General features: G+C 37.9%; 1 protein-coding gene across 2 annotated transcripts in view; it reads right to left on the bottom strand.

The window, feature by feature from the left end:
• Positions 1 to 598: 598 nt before the first annotated feature.
• The window catches only part of LOC148030983 (MADS-box transcription factor 23-like), a 127,560-nt gene continuing 106,307 nt past the window's right edge, over positions 599 to 21,851 (bottom strand). Inside the window, exons 3-6 of one of the 2 annotated variants that reach the window (XM_087685652.1) lie at positions 9,505 to 9,566; positions 9,332 to 9,431; positions 9,135 to 9,244; positions 599 to 1,102 (exon numbers count right to left, since the gene is read on the bottom strand). In XM_087685652.1, coding sequence (XP_087541778.1) covers positions 9,173 to 9,244; positions 9,332 to 9,431; positions 9,505 to 9,566 — 234 coding nt within the window. In that variant the 3' untranslated portion in view covers positions 599 to 1,102; positions 9,135 to 9,172. Of the gene's footprint in view, positions 1,103 to 9,064; positions 9,245 to 9,331; positions 9,432 to 9,504; positions 9,567 to 21,851 lie in introns of those variants that run through there. The other variant, XM_087685651.1, reaches the window with a different exon arrangement.

Below are 21,851 nucleotides of genomic sequence, written 5' to 3'. Positions count from 1 at the left end.
GGCTTCTAAAAGTTTTACGATAAGAAAAGACATTCCAACCATCAAATAATTTTCATTCACTTATCACGGCCTCGATCGCTTTGGTTACTCCATGTATATACTCTTGTTCTTGATGTAGCATTTGTTGTTGATCCAATTGTTACTAATGAAGCTACTGCTGTTGTTGCATAGATAACTACATCTGTTGATTCTGCATCATAATGGCTAAAGAAAGAGTTTGCAAAAAATTCTTCATCTCATCAGTCAAAAAGGAAGAAGCACTCGATGATGAACTGGGTGGAGTATTGGAAGAGTCTCCCATCTCAATAATTAGAAGCAATGCTTTCACATTGGGTTCACCAGGTGTCGCACAAGGAAATTCATGCGGGGGGGGGGGGGGGGGGTTTTCGTGAAGTCCCATACCACAAGGACTCTTAGCAAGATGGGAGGAAAGGATGATAAAGAGTACTCAACTTAAGGCCAATACGTGAAATAGAAGAATCAAATACATTAGTAGCAAGGTAAGTTGGAAGAAGTTATGTAAACGTTCAAACTTACTTTGTATTTGGGAACAAGATACAAATGAGAAATCTTTCAAGGTAAGAGATCCACTGCATGGTATAAGCACAAAAATATAGAAGCAAAGTGGTATTTTAGAGAAGGTGAGGATAGAGGATATCACAATTGTATGGTGACCTTTTGTGTTCGAAATAGCTTGACCGAGAGTCTTTGTTACCTTTAGTCTTCTCTCTCATTGGCATTTTCTTATGTTCTCTACAGCTTCTTCCTCACGTTTGTGACGTTCCATTACTATAACTTGACTTTGTCTTCATTATCTTCATGTCGTTGTCAACTTTCCCATTGTCGCTTTTACTTGTCACCCAATGTAGTCTTTGCTAAACCCTCTGTTCGCGTTCTAAGACCACCATCTTGGTCAGGAGGTCTTCGCCTTCATCATCTGTCTCATTGCCACCTTACATCACGGCTATGCTATTGCTTTAGTTCCTTCTTTGACCATTGTTGCAATGTCTTCAGTCGAGCAACATTGATTGATTCTTGTCGTCAACTCCCTCATTTTCGTCCTTTCCTCGCCTCCTAATTTCCATCGGCCTCCTACAACAACCTTTTTATACAAAAAAAAAAACCGTCATTAATGCGGCTTTCTTTCTCGTGAAAAAGCTCGTGATTGATAGAAAAGCTCAAGAAAAGCTTATATTTTTATTGATAACATCAGTCTTTTTTTTTGTCAACCTGCGTTTCTAGGCCACCGTCATCACTTTCGTCATCAAGCTTAATCAATCATTGCACTGTTTGGATTATACTTTATCAATTCGGCTTGTAATGATCGTTTTCCTAGATCACCTTGTTTCCTTCCTAGCTAATTAAGCCATAATGGAGAACCAAGTAGCACCCCATTTTCTATCCTTAGATGACGAGTTTCCTGGTTTTATGTCAAGCAATTTGATGTTCCTCATAGGCAAGGAAAACTTTGAAGTTTAGCATCCCATGCACGTAGTTTGTGCAAGTAGAATCCCTTTCCTTGAAAGCTTTTATGTATGATCTTAATGCCTCTTAATTCAATCCAATTCATGACATCAAATTTTGAGGGTATATACATTCAAGAAGAATATTGTAGAGTCCCAATAGCTCGGGGAAGTTATGATATGTATATCTTCTACATCACGTGTGTTCAAGGCCTATTTATAAATATCCTTATCTATGAATTTTTCTTGAATAAAACATAACCATTTTCTATTCAATCTTTAAATAACCAATTTATATTATACCCTTCTGTATGTAAAAAATATATGAAAATTGTATTTTAAAAAAACCTTATTTTGAGCCTAGGTGATGCACACATATATCCATGTGTAACTTTCCCGAGCCCAATAGCACCGTATACACTCAATATGGTTAATGTAAGCCCTTTGCACAATATCAGAAGATCAACAAACTCTAAACTTGTGAAGTAAACTACTTTGAAACCCCCTCAAGATCACTGTTAGAAATGCATGATTACAAGCAAAGCCATAACACAAGCATGTATTGTCCACAAGGTATTGAACTGAAACTTCCCATGTGCATCTAATATAGCATGGCTCAAGGCTTTCTCATCAAATGGTGAGTCCTCATGACCCTTAGGACATGCATACTTAATGTTGTACATCCAAGCAAACAATACTCCACACAAAAATTATGAATGTACTGAAAGAATGTGCCTTGCCTAACTATGCACACTAGGAACAAGCCTCTCAGGTGGCCTCGATGGTCGGGTCGACCTACGTAGTGAAATCTCAGCATGTGCTAGTTGCTGCGCCTATAAATATGCATTTACGAGTTGTCCTAAAATATGGGCCTGCAATTCTACATGTACAGGTTGCTATCCTGAAATTTCAGCATACTATCTTCATAGTTTAGGATATCCTAATTGCATGTTTCAGGTTGAAACTATGGTGTATCATGGGCAATACCTTGCTGGTCATTTCCAACACCATTTCCTACATTTTGAGGAGTATTTATAGCACTATACACAGCTGTGTCCACTGGGCATAAATTGTTTTCCAATAGGTACATGCTCCCTGAAAACAACCCTCTTGACTTCCTCAGTCTTCTTAGGCTACTTATGCATGTGACCTTCATGGAAGATGACATTATTGTTAAGTACTATCTTTCTTTTCTTAAGATCCCAAAGTCTATACCCCATCTCACCCTCATCACCATATCCTAGGAATATGCATTCACATGACTTTGGTCCTAGTTTGTTGCACTCTTCTTTCCTTATGGCCTCAAAAGCCTCACAGCCAAACATTCATAAATGAGCATATGAAGGCGGCTTGCACGACCACTCTTCCTGAGGGACTTTCCCGCCCAAAGACTTGTTCGGTGACATGTTAATCACATGAATAATTGTCATAAAAGCCTCTATCCAAAAGCCATGGGGTATTGTAGTATGAGATAGCACTATACAAACCTTATCCTGTATGGTCCGATTGATGCGCTCTGCAACTCCATTCTAGGGTGGATTATGAGGGGCAGTGAGCTCCCTCTTTATCCCCTTGCTTTTACAAAATGTTTGAAAGACTTTGGACACATACTCCTCGCCTTTGTCAGAGTGAAGACACTTAAGTGTCTTATTAGTCTAGTTCTCAACCAATGCCAAGAATTTTTGAAACCTGTCAAGCACTTTATCCTGGCTATGAATAAGGTAAACCCATATCTTCCGAGTAGCATCATCGACAAATGCGACAAAGTATTTCTTTCCTCCTAGAGATAACCCTAGCATTCGACATACATCGGAATGTACTAACTCTAGGGGCAAATATTTCAGTGAAAGAAACTTTTTATGATATGTCTACACATGCTTACCATAAACACAATTATCGTAGTGCTCAAAATTAGCATATTAAAGATAAGGCAAGTAACCCAAATGAGCAAGTACTTTCATTCCTGTTTGAATCATGTGTCCCAACTGACCATGCCACAAGGAAACACTTGACTGCTTGGACAAAGCAACAACATGGTCACGCATACTAGATACATGGAGAGGATACAAAGCATCCCTCTTTGAGCCTCTGGCAATAACCCTAGATCCTCTGCAGATCTTCCATTTCTCGTCACCAAAGGTGGTATAAAATCCATCGTCATCTAGCTATCGAGTACTAATAAAGCTCTTCTTGAGCTATGGTACATGCCTTACATTCTAAAGAATAGATCCATGCTGAAATTGCAATTACACACTGCCAATTCTTGCAATGTCATATGCATAACTGTCCCCCAAGATGGACAACACCATATTGACCTCCCGTATAGTATATAAACCACTCGTGGTGAGGGGTGACATGAAAAGAGACACTTGAATCCAAAATTCAAGTGTGCATGTCATCATCCGTATTGATCAAAGCATGTGCACTAAAACATGAAGAGACAAAGAGTACATAATTTCGACTGTCACTCTCATGGCTAACTGCATTCACCTCTTTGATCTTTACATTGCACTTCTTAGCAGGCTGACTTTCCTTCTTCTCTTTCTTATTGTCATTTGTCTTCTTGCCTTTCCCTTTCTCTTTCATCCATTTATAGCAATCACATTTGAGTTGACCCTTCTTGCCATAGTGATGGCATTCAATATCTTTATTATTTGATTTACTGTGTCCCTTGCTATTAGATTTGCCTTTCTGTTGTGATTTGCCTTTAGTATGCAAAGCACTAGAAGACTTATTGGATGCATTGTTCTGCTAATTCATTTCTTCCACCATGAGTAGAGCACTCTCTTCATCATCATACAAAAGAATAGAATTAGAATTTCTCATAGTAGTCCTGAATGTATCCCAGCTCTCTAGCAAAGTACAAAACAAGAACATAGCTTTGAACTCATCATCAATATTGAACTTCAAAGCAGCAAGTTGTCTGAAAATGGAGTTAAACTCACTAAGGTGAGTAGACATTGCAGTAGCCTCTTTCATATGCAAATCCATGAGTTTCTTCAGAGCCAATAGACTTTTCTTGCAATACTATTCTAGGCATACAAATCTTCCAATTGCTTCTAAATGTCATTAGTGAAATCCAACCCTTCAATGTTAAATGGAAAGGCATCAGAAATCTATAGCTCAATGGTCAAGTGTGCAAGCTCATTCAGCTCATCCCAATGGCCTTGCTCTACATCAAGTGGTTTTGTTTCCTTTACTATAATTGGCTTTGTGTGCTTCTTCTACAACAAGATATTAGAGCACTGTTTTTGCCAAACTACAAAGTTGTGTGCTCCTTCAAGCTTCTTGATATGCATAAGATGATTGTCACTGCTACTAGTCATGATTCACTACCAAATAACTGTATGATAGTAAATGATAGCTAATGACAAGCAATGGAAGCTCAAAAATCCTCTTAGTAGTATGTGAGAATATCCCCAAGTATGTAGAAGTAAAGAATATACATCAGTTCATTGCCCAAAATGCATCAAAAGCATTCAATGATAGTAAACATACCAATTTCTTGAAAAAAAAAGAGTGTCATCCTGAAATTCTTGACAATATAGGTGGCTTCCTGCACTTTAGAAGTGCAATCGTGAAACTCCGAACAATACATGTGACTAACCTACAATTCAGCAGTTCAGTCTTGACATTCAAGAAGAATCTAACCTGAGAATTTAGAATTGAAATAACTTCTCAGACCGACTAAGATTGAGCTCTAAACATCGTGTGAAGCTGCTTAAAACATCACCATAATGTTCTTGCATAGAAACATATCAAAATTCTTGGCAGTGAGATATGTTGTCTTGAATATGCAGGAAACTATCCTGAATGTATAACAATAGACATGCAGGTAAAGTTGTTCCAAAAATTAGCTTTAATCACTACTCAAATGCATTCTAGAATCAAATCCAAGTACATAACATCAACCATAAGTATGAGTACATGGTATAGAATGCATGAGACCAAGTCTAGAAGCAAGACATTGTCGTGACGCTGCACATCTAACACTCTATAAATGTGAGGGTGGAGTTTTCTGCCAAGGTTTTGGACTCTTTAGTCAATGTCGTTATGAGTTTTTTTTTTGTTGTGTGTGTTTTTTTTGCATGACACACAAGTTCATGGATTGTGGTGAGCCATCATGCTTCAAGGAAGGAATGAATAGATCGAACAACAAGAAGTGGTTCAACGCCATGTTGTCAAAAATGGAATCACTTAATAAGAATGGTACTTGGGACTTGGTGCAACTGCCTAAAGGGTAGAAAACTCTTCCATGCAAGTGGGTTTGCAAAATGAAGGTCACTTCTGGTTCTCCACCAAAGTACAAAGTACGGTTACTTGCAAAGAGGTACAAGTAAGAATATGGAATTGACTTTGACAAGATCTTCTCTCTCGTAGTCAAGATGACTACTCTAAAAACCATTTTGGGCTTGGTTGTAGTTGAAAAAATGGAGCTCATATAGATGAAGGTAAAGGCTGCATTCTTACATGGTGATCTGCATGAGGGCTAAAAGGTATTACGAGATACCTCAAGGGCAAAAAGGATTTGTGCATCTGCTTTGGTAAGTAGAAGACATCTATGATTGGCTTTATGGATGCAGACTATCCTAGACATGCAGACTACACGAAGTCCACTACATGGTATGTGTTTAGCTTCACAGGGGGATTTGTCTCTTGGATATCTAGGTTGGTAGAAGTGTGTTGCAATGTCTACTACGGAGGCAGAGTATGTGGCTGCCATTGCGGCATACAAAGAAGCCTTATGGGTATCATGTTTGGTTCTTGAGCTTGAGATTACTGAGGTTCCTGTTCTCTACTGTCATAGTTAGAGTGCTATCATGTTAGCATGGAACCCTGTCTTCCATGCAAAGAAAAAACACATATAGGTGAAGTATCATTTCATTAGAAAGATACTTGACAGCAAGAGCATTGAGCTGGTCAAGGTGCACATTGATGATAACCTTGCACACCTTCTCATGAAAGGACTTCCATCAGAGAGGTTTGCCCATTTCTGGAAAATGATGGATATCGAATAGGTATAGTCTCTTCAATTTTGTACATACGTAGACTTAGCTAATTCTTTTCCTCTACCTTTGGGCACATTGCCTTTAGGGGGGAGGTTGTTTAGGATAAAGGGCAGTGCCCGTGTTTGCATGTAAGGGCTAGATTATACATAGTACATATACCTATCTAAAATCATTATTGAGGTACACTCTTCAGTACCACAAATTGTGTGTCTCTATCTCTTCTCTCTTTCAACCTGCATTTCTACATAGAAGCTCCATTGCAGCTAACTCAACATTTTTTCATGGCTAGAGGCTGTGGTCACACTATTCATATGTGGTGACCAGCTATTTTGTGGTGATTAGCATTTCCTTAGGCAATTTATCACCTAATGTACATTGGCAAACATTTTTACCTCAATTGCGTTCAACTGCTTTTAGGCTCCAACAACTATTTATAGCTACCCTACTTCAATGCTAGACATCAATGATAGACACATTCCCTTATAAAATACTGCTCTTTGCATTATCCAATGCTTCATTCCATATTCAATATGATCCGACACCCTAATTGACACTTTGTGTTGCATGGAAGAGACTAATCAGTGTGCTTTGTATTCAACATTCTTTTGGAGTTTAATGTTGATTTCTTCTTTCATTCTCTTCTCTCTCTTCACTTCTCTCTCCATGTTCTTATTCTTCCACTGTGCACTCTCATAATTTCCAATCATGTGTGAAATAGATTGAAAGGAAGTGAGGAGATTGAGGAGGTGAAAGTGTCTACATCATCTAAGCTTCACTTTGCAATCTACTGCATACACTATATGTGTAGCCCCTCACAACAACAAACTTCCTCCAAGCCTAATGATGGAGCTAGTGTGGTGCAATGAAAACCCAACAGTCTCAAGAGCCCTCCATTCCTCCAAGATAGCCTCCTCTACTACCTTGAGGCCATGGAATCTCTGCATGTGAACCTGTGAGATGGAAGGCTTGTGAGCACCAACCACTCTCCCATTGTACATGAGGAAAATTTACCCATATCAAATGTGCTCTCCATCCTAGGGTGTGACATATAAAGAATCAAACTCTCTACATTCCTACAAGATATCCTCCTCTACTACATTGAGGCCATGGAATTTCTACCATGTGAACCTATGATGAGAGGCTTGTGAACACCAACCACTCTCCAATTGTACATAAGGAGAGTTTTCCCATGAAAAACTTGGTCTCCCTTCTAGAATGTTACATATAAAGAATCATAGAAAATGATTAAAGGAAGAGGCTTTCTCCTTTGATCTTCAACAATTTGGAAAGGTATCTTACAAAGTATAAGATAAACAATTTGTCTACTCTAAGAATGGTCCTTGCAAGTTTGAACTTGAATTTGTGGCCCAACCTATGGCTCTACCAATAAAGCCCTAGTCTCTAACACTGTGAAATAAATATCCCTTATCTTCCTCTAGACCTTAGCTGCATAATCACATTCCAAGCAACTTCAATTGATGCTAAGACCCCATAAATCCATGACCAATGAAGAACCATTGAGACACTTCACTTGACAAATGTAGCATGTAGACAAGGTGCAAGAAGAAGTCACATACCACTATGTCACAAAAATAATATGATAATTGGCCACCAATGCTAAGGTGGGTTAACTATACTCCATCATAAAAGCTTACATCTCATGCTTGATGGCATTGGGGCAAACTACAACCCTCACAAAATGTCTCTCCAATAACCTCTCATGAACTTCACTTTCTAACCCCTTCAATCCTTTAAACAAACTTGTCAAGGTTTCTTAATGATAGTAGCTTCTTCTTTTCTTAGTTGATCCTTTCCTTTCGGCATCGTCTAATCTCATCTTCCCTATAGCCTTGGTTATGCATATATCTAATTTTGTTACCAGTGTCTCCTAGTCTTCTTTATTATTCATCCTTCTTCTTTTTCAACTTTTTATATTTTATTTGGATCCACTCTTGAAGTTCTTCCTTATCCACCATGGTTCATTTCTATTTTGGTTGAATGTCTCATCAAGTTTTCATAGTCTAGCGAATGATGTCCCCTCCTTTATCCACGCTATGAGCATTGTGTGCATACTAATTTTCTGTAATCACAATAAGTCTTGCAAAACACCCATTCAGGAACTACTCCCAATCCTTCTCTGCCTACTTGAAAAGTTATCTACCTTGTGCAAGACTCCAAGGTCCAATTGCATGGACTTCGGCACCATACTATTGTCCAACTATCGATAACCTACAACTATGAGTGGTGTGAGTTGATCTTGAATGCATAGCACGCGTTGATAATTTATTCACACTCGTCCATATGGCATTCTTCCTCATGATGTTTTGCTTCTCTACAAATGCATCACCTTCGCTCTCTTTGGAGCTTCCATCAAACCATCATAAATTCTTGCAAATCCATTGATACCATTGCCACATCCATATCCTTGGAGCCATGCACCTTATGAACCATTCAAACCATGAGCTTTCAAGTAACATACAACCATTAAAACATGGGACTTCCCTGGGATTTGTGCCACATCCATTTGCCCATATGATGATTCAACTTATTGCATAAGTTATGGCAGTCATAAGAACTACGATTCAATTGGCTTCATATTGTTTTCAATTCATTCTCACATTTTCTCTTATTGAATGACTCTTCATGCCATGCATATTCGTACTTTCTAAGGTTACCAAAAGTGAGTGTGGTCTCTCCCAACTAACGGTGTGCAGAGCCGCATAGAAAATGCCCCATTTGAGTAGTCTGATCTTGAAGCTGCAACAGTTCCATCTGCAACAATGCATCAGATTCATGGTTGTGGGTCAAAGCACGCATGCATTCTACAAACATGCACGTATGTCTGTGGATACAATGTACCTTTCGCAGCCTTGTCTTGTAAAGAGCAGCCTCCAAGGTAGTTTCCATCATTTCCATATCGGGAAACGGTAGGAAGGAGAGATTTTCACCCATCAAGCAGCTGCAAATCAAGACAGGACGAATGTAGGTACCAAAAACGCAAACTTGAACATCAGCTGTCACAAGAGTTGCACCTCTGAAGGTCGGTCAAATACTTGAGATGTTCTCGTAAGCGGAAAGCCTCATGTCTCCAAAACTGTGACAGGCATAGATAAGAATAATTAGCCAGAGATAAACATCACCCCAAGAATTGCTTATAGTAAATAGACAAACAGCCAATCGTCAAGAGGAACCAAAAACCCAAACACGTCAACGGACAGACTTAGCATCTACATCTAGTCTAGCTTCGCATGTGTTCTCTCGTATGTTCGTTCCAAAGCTTCAAAGCTTTACAATAGGCATCAAAGTTCCAATTCAATTCCGATATGAAAATTGAGAACCTTACAAAACCAATTCAAAGAGGGGTACGCCTATTGGAGGCCAACTAAACGCCAATTCAAGAATGGGCACGAGTAATGGCAGGGCTTAGAGACCTTGGGCACAAGGACGTTGTTCTTCAAAGAGAAGCCATGGTGGGATGTGAGGTAGAAGCTATGGAATGCGAGAGAGAGAGAGAGAGAGAGAGTACACAAGAAGAGAGAGAGTACACAAGACTGCATGAGTTCTCTTATTGACACTATTAGTCATGATGAAGTGGCACATATTGCGCTTAATGGGGGAGTCATAGAAGAGTTTCCTTTATCTCATTCTCTTCATCAAGGGTGCTCTCTGAGTTCTTATTATTTGCATTGGTTACTCACACCATGCTTTCTTTGCTGGGTCGTTTAGCCCAAAATGGGGAGATTGTTGGTATATCTCTTCCCAGGGGTTCTCAACTTTTGGGTCAATCTTTGGCAAATGATTCCTTTATGTTTCTCAAGGTTGATGAACTAGGGCCAATTGAGTAATGCCAATTTGGAGTCTGTTTGGTTTGGCCTCGGGCCTTCATATTAATGCTCAGAAAACAACATTAATCTTTTGTATGGCGACAGATCTGCAAGAATTGGGCTGGTAGGGAGCTGTTGTTTCTAAAGGAGATATTATATGGCACTTGGGATATCCGGTTGGGGTGGAAATCCCTTCTTGAGCACTACTTGATTGGATTGTGAGAGGTGAGAGAATGCACAAAGATCAAAGCTCAAGCTCAACTAGAAATACAATTGATAGACAGTGAAGAGACTCTATGAGAGTGAAGAGTGACACCCAATGCAATAATTTGAAGAGTGTAAGATGCAAGTATAAAGTACAACCCTTAAACCTTAGGGTTCCGAAAGGTATAAAACATGATAAGTGCCCAAACTATGTAACACAAGCACATAGAATAAAATAGAATAAATCTAGGAGAAAAAACATTTCGTAAGGAGAGAAAAAAGTGCCCCATTGTCCTACTGAGGATCACCAACACTCCTCTGTGAGCATTCCCATGAGTCAAATCCAACAAACCCCCCTAGAGTGAAGAGTGCTCAATATACAAGGGTCATCCACACCACCAAAGGAGATGAAATTTGAAACATTACAAAATGCTTCAAATTTGTCACAAGGAAGAGCTTTGGTAAGGATGTCTATCACATTACTAGTGATAGGATATTAAACAAGGCTGATATCACCTACAAGCAGCCTCTCTCAGTGACAAGGCTTACTTCACCTACATATAGCCTCTCTCAGATAAAGTGATAGTGGATCTCTATGTGTTTCATGTGTGCATGAAACATTGAGTTCTGTGCCACTTCAATGGCACTATGATTATCAGTGAACAAAAGGAGTAGGCTCTTTGAACAAATACATCTAAATCAACCAACAAATGTCTAAGCCATTTGCATTCAATTATGGTAGTGAAACTTGTCTTGTATTTAGCTTCACATGACCATGTGGCAACATTGGATTGTTCCTTGCTAAGCCAAGAGATGCAAGATGAGCCAAGAAAGAAACAATTACCACTATTTGAGTGATGAGAATCAAAATCATAGCCCAATCTGAATCACTATAAGCATGCAGTTGCGGTTGTCCCCCTTGCATAAAGCAATCCAAGAGTTCGACTACCCTGCAAGTAATGAAAAACACGCTTGATAGCTTGCCAATGTGACATGCATGGCTGGTGCATGTATTTGCTCAAGGATGAAACTACAAATTGATTGTTTGGCCTTGTGTTGCATAGGTAAATGATAAATCCAACTACTAGAACATACATATGGATATCAAACAAATCACTACCATGCATGCAAGGACACCTTGAGTCTAGGTTCCATTGGTGTACAAACTGGCCTGCAATCTTGTAAGCCAAACCTCTCAAGAAGTCTACCAATGTATCTAGACTGTGACAATCCAATGTCTCTAGCATCATGAATGAATTGAATACCCAAATAATAGTGCAAAGGCCCCAAATCTAACATCTCAAAATTTTACTGCAAATTTTGTTTGAATGCTGAAATTTTATCAGCATGTGTCCCTGTAAGTAGAATATCATCAATAGAAAAACATATGACTAGCAACGATCCCCCCTCTTCATATATGTAAGTGTAGACTCTAATGAGATGTTTATGAGCCCCACATTGAGTAAAAAGACATCAATCTTTGCACATTAAGCTCAAGGAGCTTGCTTCAAACAATATAAAGCCCTTTTCAGCTTGCACACATCGTGTTCGGATCCCACAACTGCAAAACCAATGGTTGCTGTACATGCACTTCTTCTTGAAGTTCCCCATGTAAAAATTCAGTCTTTATATCAAGTTGGTGCATAGTCCATCCATAATGGGTAGCTAAAGCAACCATAGACTAAATGGAAGTCATACAAGATGTAGGGGCAAATGTCTCCTCATAGTTGATGCCTTTCTTCTATGCGTAGGCTTTAGGCATAAGCTTGGTCTTATATTTGTCAATGGATCCATCTGCATTCCTTTTCAGCTTCTAGACCCACTTTGTACCAATGGATTTCTTTCCAATAATCAAGGACACTAAATCCCATGTTTGATTCTTTGTGATAGAATCAAACTCAACTTGCATTACTGCCATTCAATACGCACTATGCTGTGCATCCTCAACCCATTCAAGCTCCTCATCATCAAGTGTATCTGCTATTATAACAAATTCCATGGTATGTGCACCATCATGCATATGAGCTTGCCTTCTAGTACAACTAGCAATAGGAGCATCCAAGTGACTATCTTTCATAGAATACAAATACCACCTAGGCATTTGCCTAGCTTCCTCACTGTGTACAAGCTCTTGCTAAACTTCAAATTCACTACCATGTTGAATATTTAGATCGGCCATAGGCTATTTTTTTGCATTACCCAATGGAGTAGTTGGTTGAACGTTAAGTTCACTTGTTGAAGCTCCAGCTATATCACCGAAAGAAATGGGCGCAACCCTTCAAATACATCATTGGCAGCCCGATTTCTATCAAAACCAGCAAGGGATAATTCTGATTTTTCATAAAGAACCACATCCCTAGTGATAAACACCTTCTTAGAGATATGATCATATAATCTATATCCTTTGCTCTCATTGTTGTACCCCACAAAAATGCATATAACAACTTGTTATCCAATTTCGTTCTCAGTACCTTGGGAATGTGTGCATAGACAAGATATCCAAAAGTACAAAAATGTCCAATAGAATGTTTTCAGCTATTCCAAGCCTCAAAAGGTGTAATATTCTTTAATGCCTGGGTGGGGTACTTGTTCAAAAACATGGGAAGGACACATAACTGCTTCCATCCAAAAACTATGTGGCAAGCTTTTTACTTTAAGCATACTGATGCCAGGAGGCATATTCCACGGTGGATTCCATGAGGTTTTGCAGTGGATTCTGTAAAATTTTATTATTATCGGGGCTCATACACAAAGTAGATTCTTTGTGCGAGAAGTCGATGGGGACGCCTATCCTTTTCGGGCGTTTTGTTAATTTTATGTGTACATGGGTGATTCCATAGCAGGTGATTCCGCAAAATACATATTTAAATTAATAAATGTTTATGAGTTTAGAGTGCACACTCGTAATAAATTAAGGTTAGGATTGATTTCTAACCAATTTATTTATCTAGCTGAAGACTGCTAGGTATTCACTTTTGCCGGTTTAATTGTATTATTTTTCTAACAATTGTGAATGCTTCAGTTGATGTGTAGAGCAAGCAGTGGTGGCAATGGAAAGCATTGAAGGATAGGATGTATTCAAATTATCATCAATTTTTGATGGGCATGTATCTTAGGAATGGCACCTATATTTTTTTGCACTTATTTATCAAAGCATTTGATATTTATTTATTATTTTTGTATGTGCATGGGCACACGATTTAAATACTTGTATTGGACATTGTATTTGGGTACCGCCTGACTTCTTGGGCACCCATTAGCTTTAATTCTTTATTGGCACAAAAGCAAACTCAAAAGCTAAAGCATGCTATTTTGTAATTTGGGCTATTATTTGAGCTTGAAGATGAATAATATATGAAATACATGCTTTGTGGAGTGCTCACACAAGGCATGGGGGGAGATTGCATCCAATTGGTCTCTTGTTCATGTGGTGCAAAGTTTTCTTCATTGGTTTTTGTGTAAAAAGTAGAGTTCTTTTGTTCTTGGGGACCTTATGATGCTCACTACGCGTGCATACGGCGTCCGATCTATGCACCAGTGGTATCAGAGCGAAGCTGAGATCGAGAGCTTCCAATCGCTTACCATCTTGCGTGAAGGCAGAGCTCCTGGAACGATCGAGCTCTATAGTCAGTTTCATCGCAAACGGTCGATACCAGCGTGTTCGTAGCAGTCAAGAACCCCCTTCTGCACCCTCTGATCGCGAGAGACCAGCCTCTGTAGGCCAAGGACCGGCGGTCAAGTTCCTTCAGCAAGTCGTGAGTATAGAGATAATCCTCCATAGCTTCATACCTTCCAAGCTTTAACAAAAAGCTTATTAAGCTTAATAATAAGCTTATTTAAAAGCTTCTTCAATCGAAATTTTCTGCCTGCAGCGTCAGTATAAACTGACGGCCGCCGATTCCGCCGCCAACATACTCACATCCACGAAAATCAAATTGAGTTCCTTAAGCTTTAAATTCTAAGCTTTCCAAGTTTTGCAAGTCACCAAAGTTACAAAGATCATCTCCAATCATTACCATAGCAGTAGTTCACACGAATCAGTCTATTGCTCTCTGGAAGTCCCTGTTCACACTTAAAGACTTGCTGAACTAGTTTCAGCAAACACAGAAGTTCATATGCACATTATACGTAGTTTCTACACAACAATATTCTCTTGGAAGACGGTTGTGACAACGAATACCACAATTGTAAAGGAAAAAGACTACAAAAGGCAAACAAAAATATACAAGCCTTGTAAACCCGCCTTTGAGCTACGCTCATCCTGCTAATAAGATTTCGAGAGTGTGAGGTCTTTTGGAATTTTACAAGATGACTGAAAAAAACATGGACAATTTTATGGCTGAAGGTGATCTACCTGAACCAAAGATGGAGAAAAAGTTGGATTTGATTATGATGCAGCTCAAAGAAGAACGAAGGGCACGACAAGCTTTGCAAGTTCAATTGGCTAGTCTGCAACGATCTACCACCGACCAAGATGGATCGCAACCCAAATATCTTATACGACGTACCATCGATGCAACACTTGAAGCCCAATCCATCCGCAAAGAAACAAAGATAAGTAAAAGAAACTTCAAATTTCGTACTTTCAATGGATCACGCGATGAAAAGACTGTACTTGCTTTTATCAATCAATTTGATGATTACTTCCATGAAGAAACATATGCTGAGAAAGACAATTAAATGTGTCACTAACCATTTAGTTGATCGAGCATCTTTATGGTGGACTGTGGTTCGCAAGAGCGCTGATTGCCCTACTACATTGGAGACTTTCCAAAAGAATTTTTTGTAGAATTTTATTCCTCCTCAATTCCATGAAAAAGCCATCAAGAAATGGAATCTTCTACAACAAAGAGATTGCGAACCTATTTCCCAATACACTGAACGTTTCTGGAATGCTCTACTGCAACTCAAAATGCTCGAAGATGTACTTGAAGTAACTCATAAACGCAAGTTTATGTCTGGCCTACTTGGGTATTTCTATGCTGAAGTCAACATGTTCAAGCCAACAACTCTTGAAGATGCAATTTCCTTGGCTCATGACACTGAAGACAAGATTCGTGGAAGAGACAAGCGACCACAACAATTTCCAACTAATGGTAACTTTGGTTCCAAACAATTCAATTCAAATTTTCGAAGATTCAATCAAAGTCATTTTCTTCCATCTTCATTCCGTAAATCTTGGACACGACCACCTGCCTTCCCATCAAACACCAATCCAAACCCTAAGCCATCCCCACAGTCAAATCCCAACATTCCTAAACTTCCTGCCATTACCAATAATGTATCTAAAGCCAAACCCATAGTTTGTTACAAATGCCATCAACCTGGACATCTAGCAGCCAATTGTCAATCAAAAAAGCCACCTATCCATATCAATTATCTAGGAGCCATAGAAGAAGAAGAACGTGAGGCAATGCCGAACTTTACGGAAGATGATGACAACATTGGTATTACTTTGGATACTTTGCCAGGTATGCCAACTTCCCATTCTTTATTAACAATGAAATGTTTTGTGCATGGTGAAGAAAAGACTATTTTACATGATGATGGGAGCACACATGACTTTATTTCTGCAAAGTTAGTCAAAGAATTGAATTTACAAACTGTTTCTATATATTATCGCATCAAGGCTGCATTCCTAGGTACAAGATATAATGGAACACAAGAGGTGCATAATTTAGAAATTAAAATTGGCGAATATACTGAATGAAGAAATTTCTTAGTTGTACCTTTGCAATCTAGTAACATTATCTTAGGAATGCCTTGGCATCATCAATAGAATCTTGACATAGATTATTCTACGCATTCAATTAAAATTTATTTTCAAGGAAAACAAATCACATTGCATGGTATGCACACTTCCAATAATTTTTCACTACTTACTCATACTCAGGCTAAACATGTATTATGTAAAAGTAACAAATCTTATTTAATATGGATGAATAAACTTCAAGCTAAAGAAAAACACATGCATCCTACGCATACACAATTTCTTGCCCAATTTTAAGATTGTTTTGCTGCTGATTTACCACCTGGACTACCACCTTCACGTCCTGAAGATCATAAAATAGATTTAATTCCTGGAACACAACCACCACGTAAAGTACCATATAGACATAACCAAGTTGAACAGAAAGAAATTCAAAATCAAATAGAATAATTCCTTAACAGAGGATTAATTAGACCTAGTAGTTCTCCATATGGTGCACATGTCTTATTAGTGAAAAAGAAAAATAATACTTATCACATGCGCATTGATTATCGTGCCCTAAATAAAATTACTGTTAAGAATAGATATCCAATTCCTAGGGTAGATGATCTTATGGATAAGCTAGAAGGATCTACCATATTTAGTAAGATAGATCTTAAATCTGGATATCATCAAGTAATATTGGATAAATCTGATATATTCAAAACTGCATTTAGAATACAATTTAAACATTATGAATTTCTAGTTATGCCTTTCGGTTTAACTAATGCACCAGTCACATTTAGTCGCATGATGAATCGCAGATTCTTGAAACATCAGCATTGTGTCATAGTTTTCTTTGATGACATATTAGTATTTAGTAAAAATGAGAATGAGCATTATGAACATTTATCTCTAGTTTTTAAGTTGTTAAAAGATAATCAATTATATGCTAATCCAGAAAAGAGTGAATTTTTCCAAACAAAAATTGAATATCTAGGACATATTATTTCATTAGAAGGTATTAAAGTCAACCCTAAAAAGATAGAAGCTATTTTAAATTGGTCCATACCCAAAAATGGGCATGAATTACGTTCTTTTCTAGGTCTTGCTAGCTTTTACAAAAAGTTTGTGAGAAATTTATCATTACTTGCATTACCTTTGACAAAACTTTTAAAGAAAGGTATTGTGTATAACTGGTCTGAAAATCAACAAAAATCCTTTGATTTATTGAAACATGCTTTAACTCATGCTCCTGTATTACAACTACCTGACTTCAATAGACCATTCTTCTTAGTAGTTACTGACGCTAGTGGATCTGGAATATGAGCCATCCCTATACAAGATAATCATCCCATAGCCTATTCTAGCTATAAACTCAAACAATCTGAACTTAAATATTCTACCTACAATAAAAAATACCTACGATAAAGAATTACTAGCTGTAGTACAAGCCTTACGTCAATGGAAACATTATTTAATGGGATCTGAATTCATGATCAAAACTGACCAACAAAGCATTAGACATCTCCTTAGTCAACCACAAATATCTGACTGACATATTAAATGGACCGCTTTTATTCAAAGTTTTCATCCCCTTATACAATATCAACCTAGAAAAGAGAATGTTGTAGCCGATGCTTTGAGTAGAAGACCGACAATTCACAATATTTCTGTGATATCATTTGATTTCCTTATCCCTTTGAAAGATACTTATCATCAAGACCCTACTTTTCAAGCTGATTGGAATAAACTAGTTGCAAATAATTGGATTCATATTGATTCACTATCTTATAATAATGGATTCTTTTTTTTTTGAAAAAAGATTATGTGTGACAGTTCCATTTTGATCATTTGTTTTGCATGAAATTTATTGTCCTCCATATCAAGGTCATAGAGGAATTATATCTACTTTGCGTACATTGACTGAAGATTTTTATTGGCCACATATGGACATTGATGTATCTAACTTTGTATCTGAATGTTTAGTTTGTCAACGAGTTAAAAGACACCATGGTAAATAATATGGTTTACTAATGCCATTATCTATTCCATCACGACCATGGGAACAAATTTCAATGGATTTTATCACTGGTTTACCTAACACTAAAGCTAATCATGATATGATTTGGATTGTTGTAGACAGGTTTAGCAAACAAGCATATTTTATTCCATGCAAGAAAACCATGCAAGAAAACTTTAACTGCATCTCAAGTTGCTCAAATATTTTTGAAAACTGTTTTTACTAACCATGGTTTACCAAAAGTTATTATTTCTGATCGTGATTCTAAAATTTGTAATAATTTTTGGATTATTTTGTTTGCTAACTTAGGAACAAAGATTAATTTTTCATCTGCATTTCATCCTGAAACAAATGGTCAAACAAAAGCTACTAACAGTACTATTTTAGATCTTTTGTGTGCTTATACCATTTCAAAACCATACACATGGGATATACATCTACATTTACTTCAGTTTGCATATAATAACACACCACATACAACTACAAAGAAAACACCATTTGAAGTTATTTATGGATATCGATTGCCTACACTTGTTGCATCATTATCAAACAAAATTTAAACTACTGATGATATTGCTAATACACATGCCACTATTTTTGATGAAGTTAAAGATATGATTGCCAAAGCCCAGCAATCATATACAAAACAAGCAAACAAGAAAAGACAGGCTATGAATTTTAAAGTTGATTATTATGTTTGGTTACGAATAGAAAAACGCAAATTACAAAGTGTAGATAAACACCCAGTTGTGAAATTAGCACCTAGATTTTATGGACCATTCAAGATCATACACAAAATCAATGACAATGCATTTAAACTAGAATTACCACAATATTAGAAAATCCACAATACCTTCCATATCAGTTTATTACAACCTTTTAGAGGCCAATTACTTGTATACCCTGTCTATGAAAATCCTCCTTTACTAGATGATGAAACTGAAATCCTTGAGCCTGAAACTATTATAGATACTGACTTTATGAACACTAGAACTGGCCATAGATATTCTAGATATTTGGTCAAGTTTAAAAACCATCCTGTTGAAGAGGCCCAAGGGATGCACACTAGAGACCTAAATGCTTTCCCCACTCTGTTAGCTCCACATTGAGCTAATAGCAATTGAGGTCAATTGCTATCCCACCCTGGGGGTATGATGCTAGGAGGCATATTCCATGGTGGATTCCGTGAGGTTTTGCGGTGGATTCCGTAAAATTTTATTATTACTGGGACTCATACACAAAGTAGATTCTTTGTGCGAGAAGTCGATGGGGACACCTATCCTTTTCGCGCGTTTTGTTAATTTTATGTGTACATGGGTGATTCCATAGCGGGTGATTCCACAAAATACATATTTAAATTAATAAACGTGTATGAGTTTAGAGTATGCACTCGTAATAAATAAAGGTTAGGATTGATTTCTAACAAATTTATTTATGTAGCTGAAGACTGCTAGGTATTTACTTTTGTCAATTTAATTGTATTATTTTTCTAACAATTGTGAATGCTTTAGTTGATGTGTAGAGCAAGCAGCGGTGGCAATGGAAAGCATTGGAGGATAGCATGTATTCAAATTATCATCAATTTTTTATGGGCATGTATCTTAGGAATGGTGCCTATATTTTGTCGCGCTTATTTATCAAAGCGTTTGATATTTATTTATTATTTTTGTATGCGCATGGACGCATGATTTAAATACTTGTATTGGACATTGTATTTGGATACCGCCTGACTTCTTGGGCACCCATTAGCTTTAATTCTTTATTAGCACAAAAGCAAACTCAAAAGCTAAAGCGTGCTATTTTGTAATTTCGGCTATTATTTGAGCTTGAAGATGAATAATATATGAAATACATGCTTTGCAAAGCGCTCACACAAGGCATGGGGGGAGATTGCACCCAATTGGTCTCTTGTTCATGTAGTGCAAAGTTTTCTTCATTGGTTTTTGTGTAAAAAGTAGAGTTCTTTTGTTCTTGGGGACCTTCTGACGCTCACTACGCGTGCATATGGCGTCCGATCTGTGCACCACATACATTTGGGCATCTCCATGAGTGACCGATTCTTCCTTTCTACAACCCCACTCTGTTGTGGAGTATAAGCAATAGTGTATTGATGGACGATGCGTTTCTGCTTTTAAAAAAAAAACCAGCATAACAGACATGTATTCCCCCCCTCTGTCCGAATGGAGAGTCTCAGTCGTGTAACCAAATTGATTTTCAGTAAGTGCTACAAAATTAAAAAATGCATCATATACTGCTAACTTTTTCACCAAAGAGTAGACGTAGCAAAAATGAGTAAAGTCATCAGTGAAAGTAGCAAAATAGTAACAGCCACCCAATGACTGTTTGCATAGGACCACATACATCCAAGTGTACAATTTGTAATCTGGCAGTTTCTCTAAAACCAACATCATGAGGAAATGAAAAATGATGTATTTTTTCCAAAATGCACCCCTCACGTATATGCTCAAGAGGTCTCTCCAAGAGAGGTAAACCATCAAGCATCTGTGTATGCTTCATAAACATCAAGCTACCATAGTTTACATGACCCATGCAAGCATGCCATAACTTTGCATGTGACATAGTGGGAGAGTGAGAGTAGATGCTAGATACACCAATTGATCAACTGAATAAGCATCCAACTCATATAACCCATGATATAAAGTGCCACTCAAAGCCAAAATCATGTGTTCCTTATCTTTGGCCATACATTTGTCATCATCAAAGGTGACTTGCAAACCACACTTTTCCAAAGAAGAAATAGACGACAAATTCTTCTTTATACCTGGCACAAATAATGCGTCTTGCAAGCAGAGAATAGAGCCATCAATGGCTGTCCACACAATCTCCCCAATACCTCTAATAGTGTATGATGCATTGTCACATTGCACAAACTTGCCAACATGAGTTGCAGTAATAGAGGAAAATAAATCCCTGCAGGATGTGATATGCCTAGAAGCATTCTTGTCAAAGAACCATGTGCTCGTATCCTCAATAGAGCTAAATGCTCTATTAGCCCAAGAAGAGTCATAATTTCATGTGTAAAAACAATAGTCTCGATTTGCAAACAACAAAGAACAGAGACTCAGTGGAAGTAGAAGGTGCATTAGAAACAAACATCACTGATCCTTCTTCTCCTTGGCTATGTGCTTTCTACATTGAGTGATGTAATGTCCTAGCTTCTTACAATAGTGGCATTTGCCCTTCTTGGCTTGCATGCCCCCTGTTTCTTATTGCCATGTAAAGTGCCTGAAGTCTCAGAGCTCCGTGGAGCATTCTTTTCTTGGCTACCCTTGCCCTTTTGTCTTTCTTGAAAAGCATGCTCAGAGGCTATAACATCCACACCACTGTTCTTTCTTATCTATTCCTCCTCTAAGAGCAAACTGACCAATTGAAGGAAAGTAAGTGGCTCTAGGAAATCATCATGGTGAGGTTCAAGGCCATATAAAAGGCCAAATACTAGCGTGGGAATGAATTCAAAGTAGTAGATAGCAATTGCATATCTAAGTAGTACTCATCTACATTCATAAGCTGCTCATGCAAGTGTTAAATGTTATTTAGATGATCTTGCATAGAATCACCCTCCTCCATCTTCACAATCTCAAGCTCTTTCTTCAAGAACTCTAAGCTCAATCATGCTTC

Source organism: Lygodium microphyllum, chromosome 9 (genome assembly GCF_053477565.2).
Source record: "Lygodium microphyllum isolate KBCC chromosome 9, Lygodium_microphyllum_v1.1.10, whole genome shotgun sequence".
NCBI classification, from domain to species: Eukaryota; Viridiplantae; Streptophyta; class Polypodiopsida; order Schizaeales; family Lygodiaceae; genus Lygodium; species Lygodium microphyllum.
This window is presented reverse-complemented; position numbering and strand designations above follow the sequence as displayed.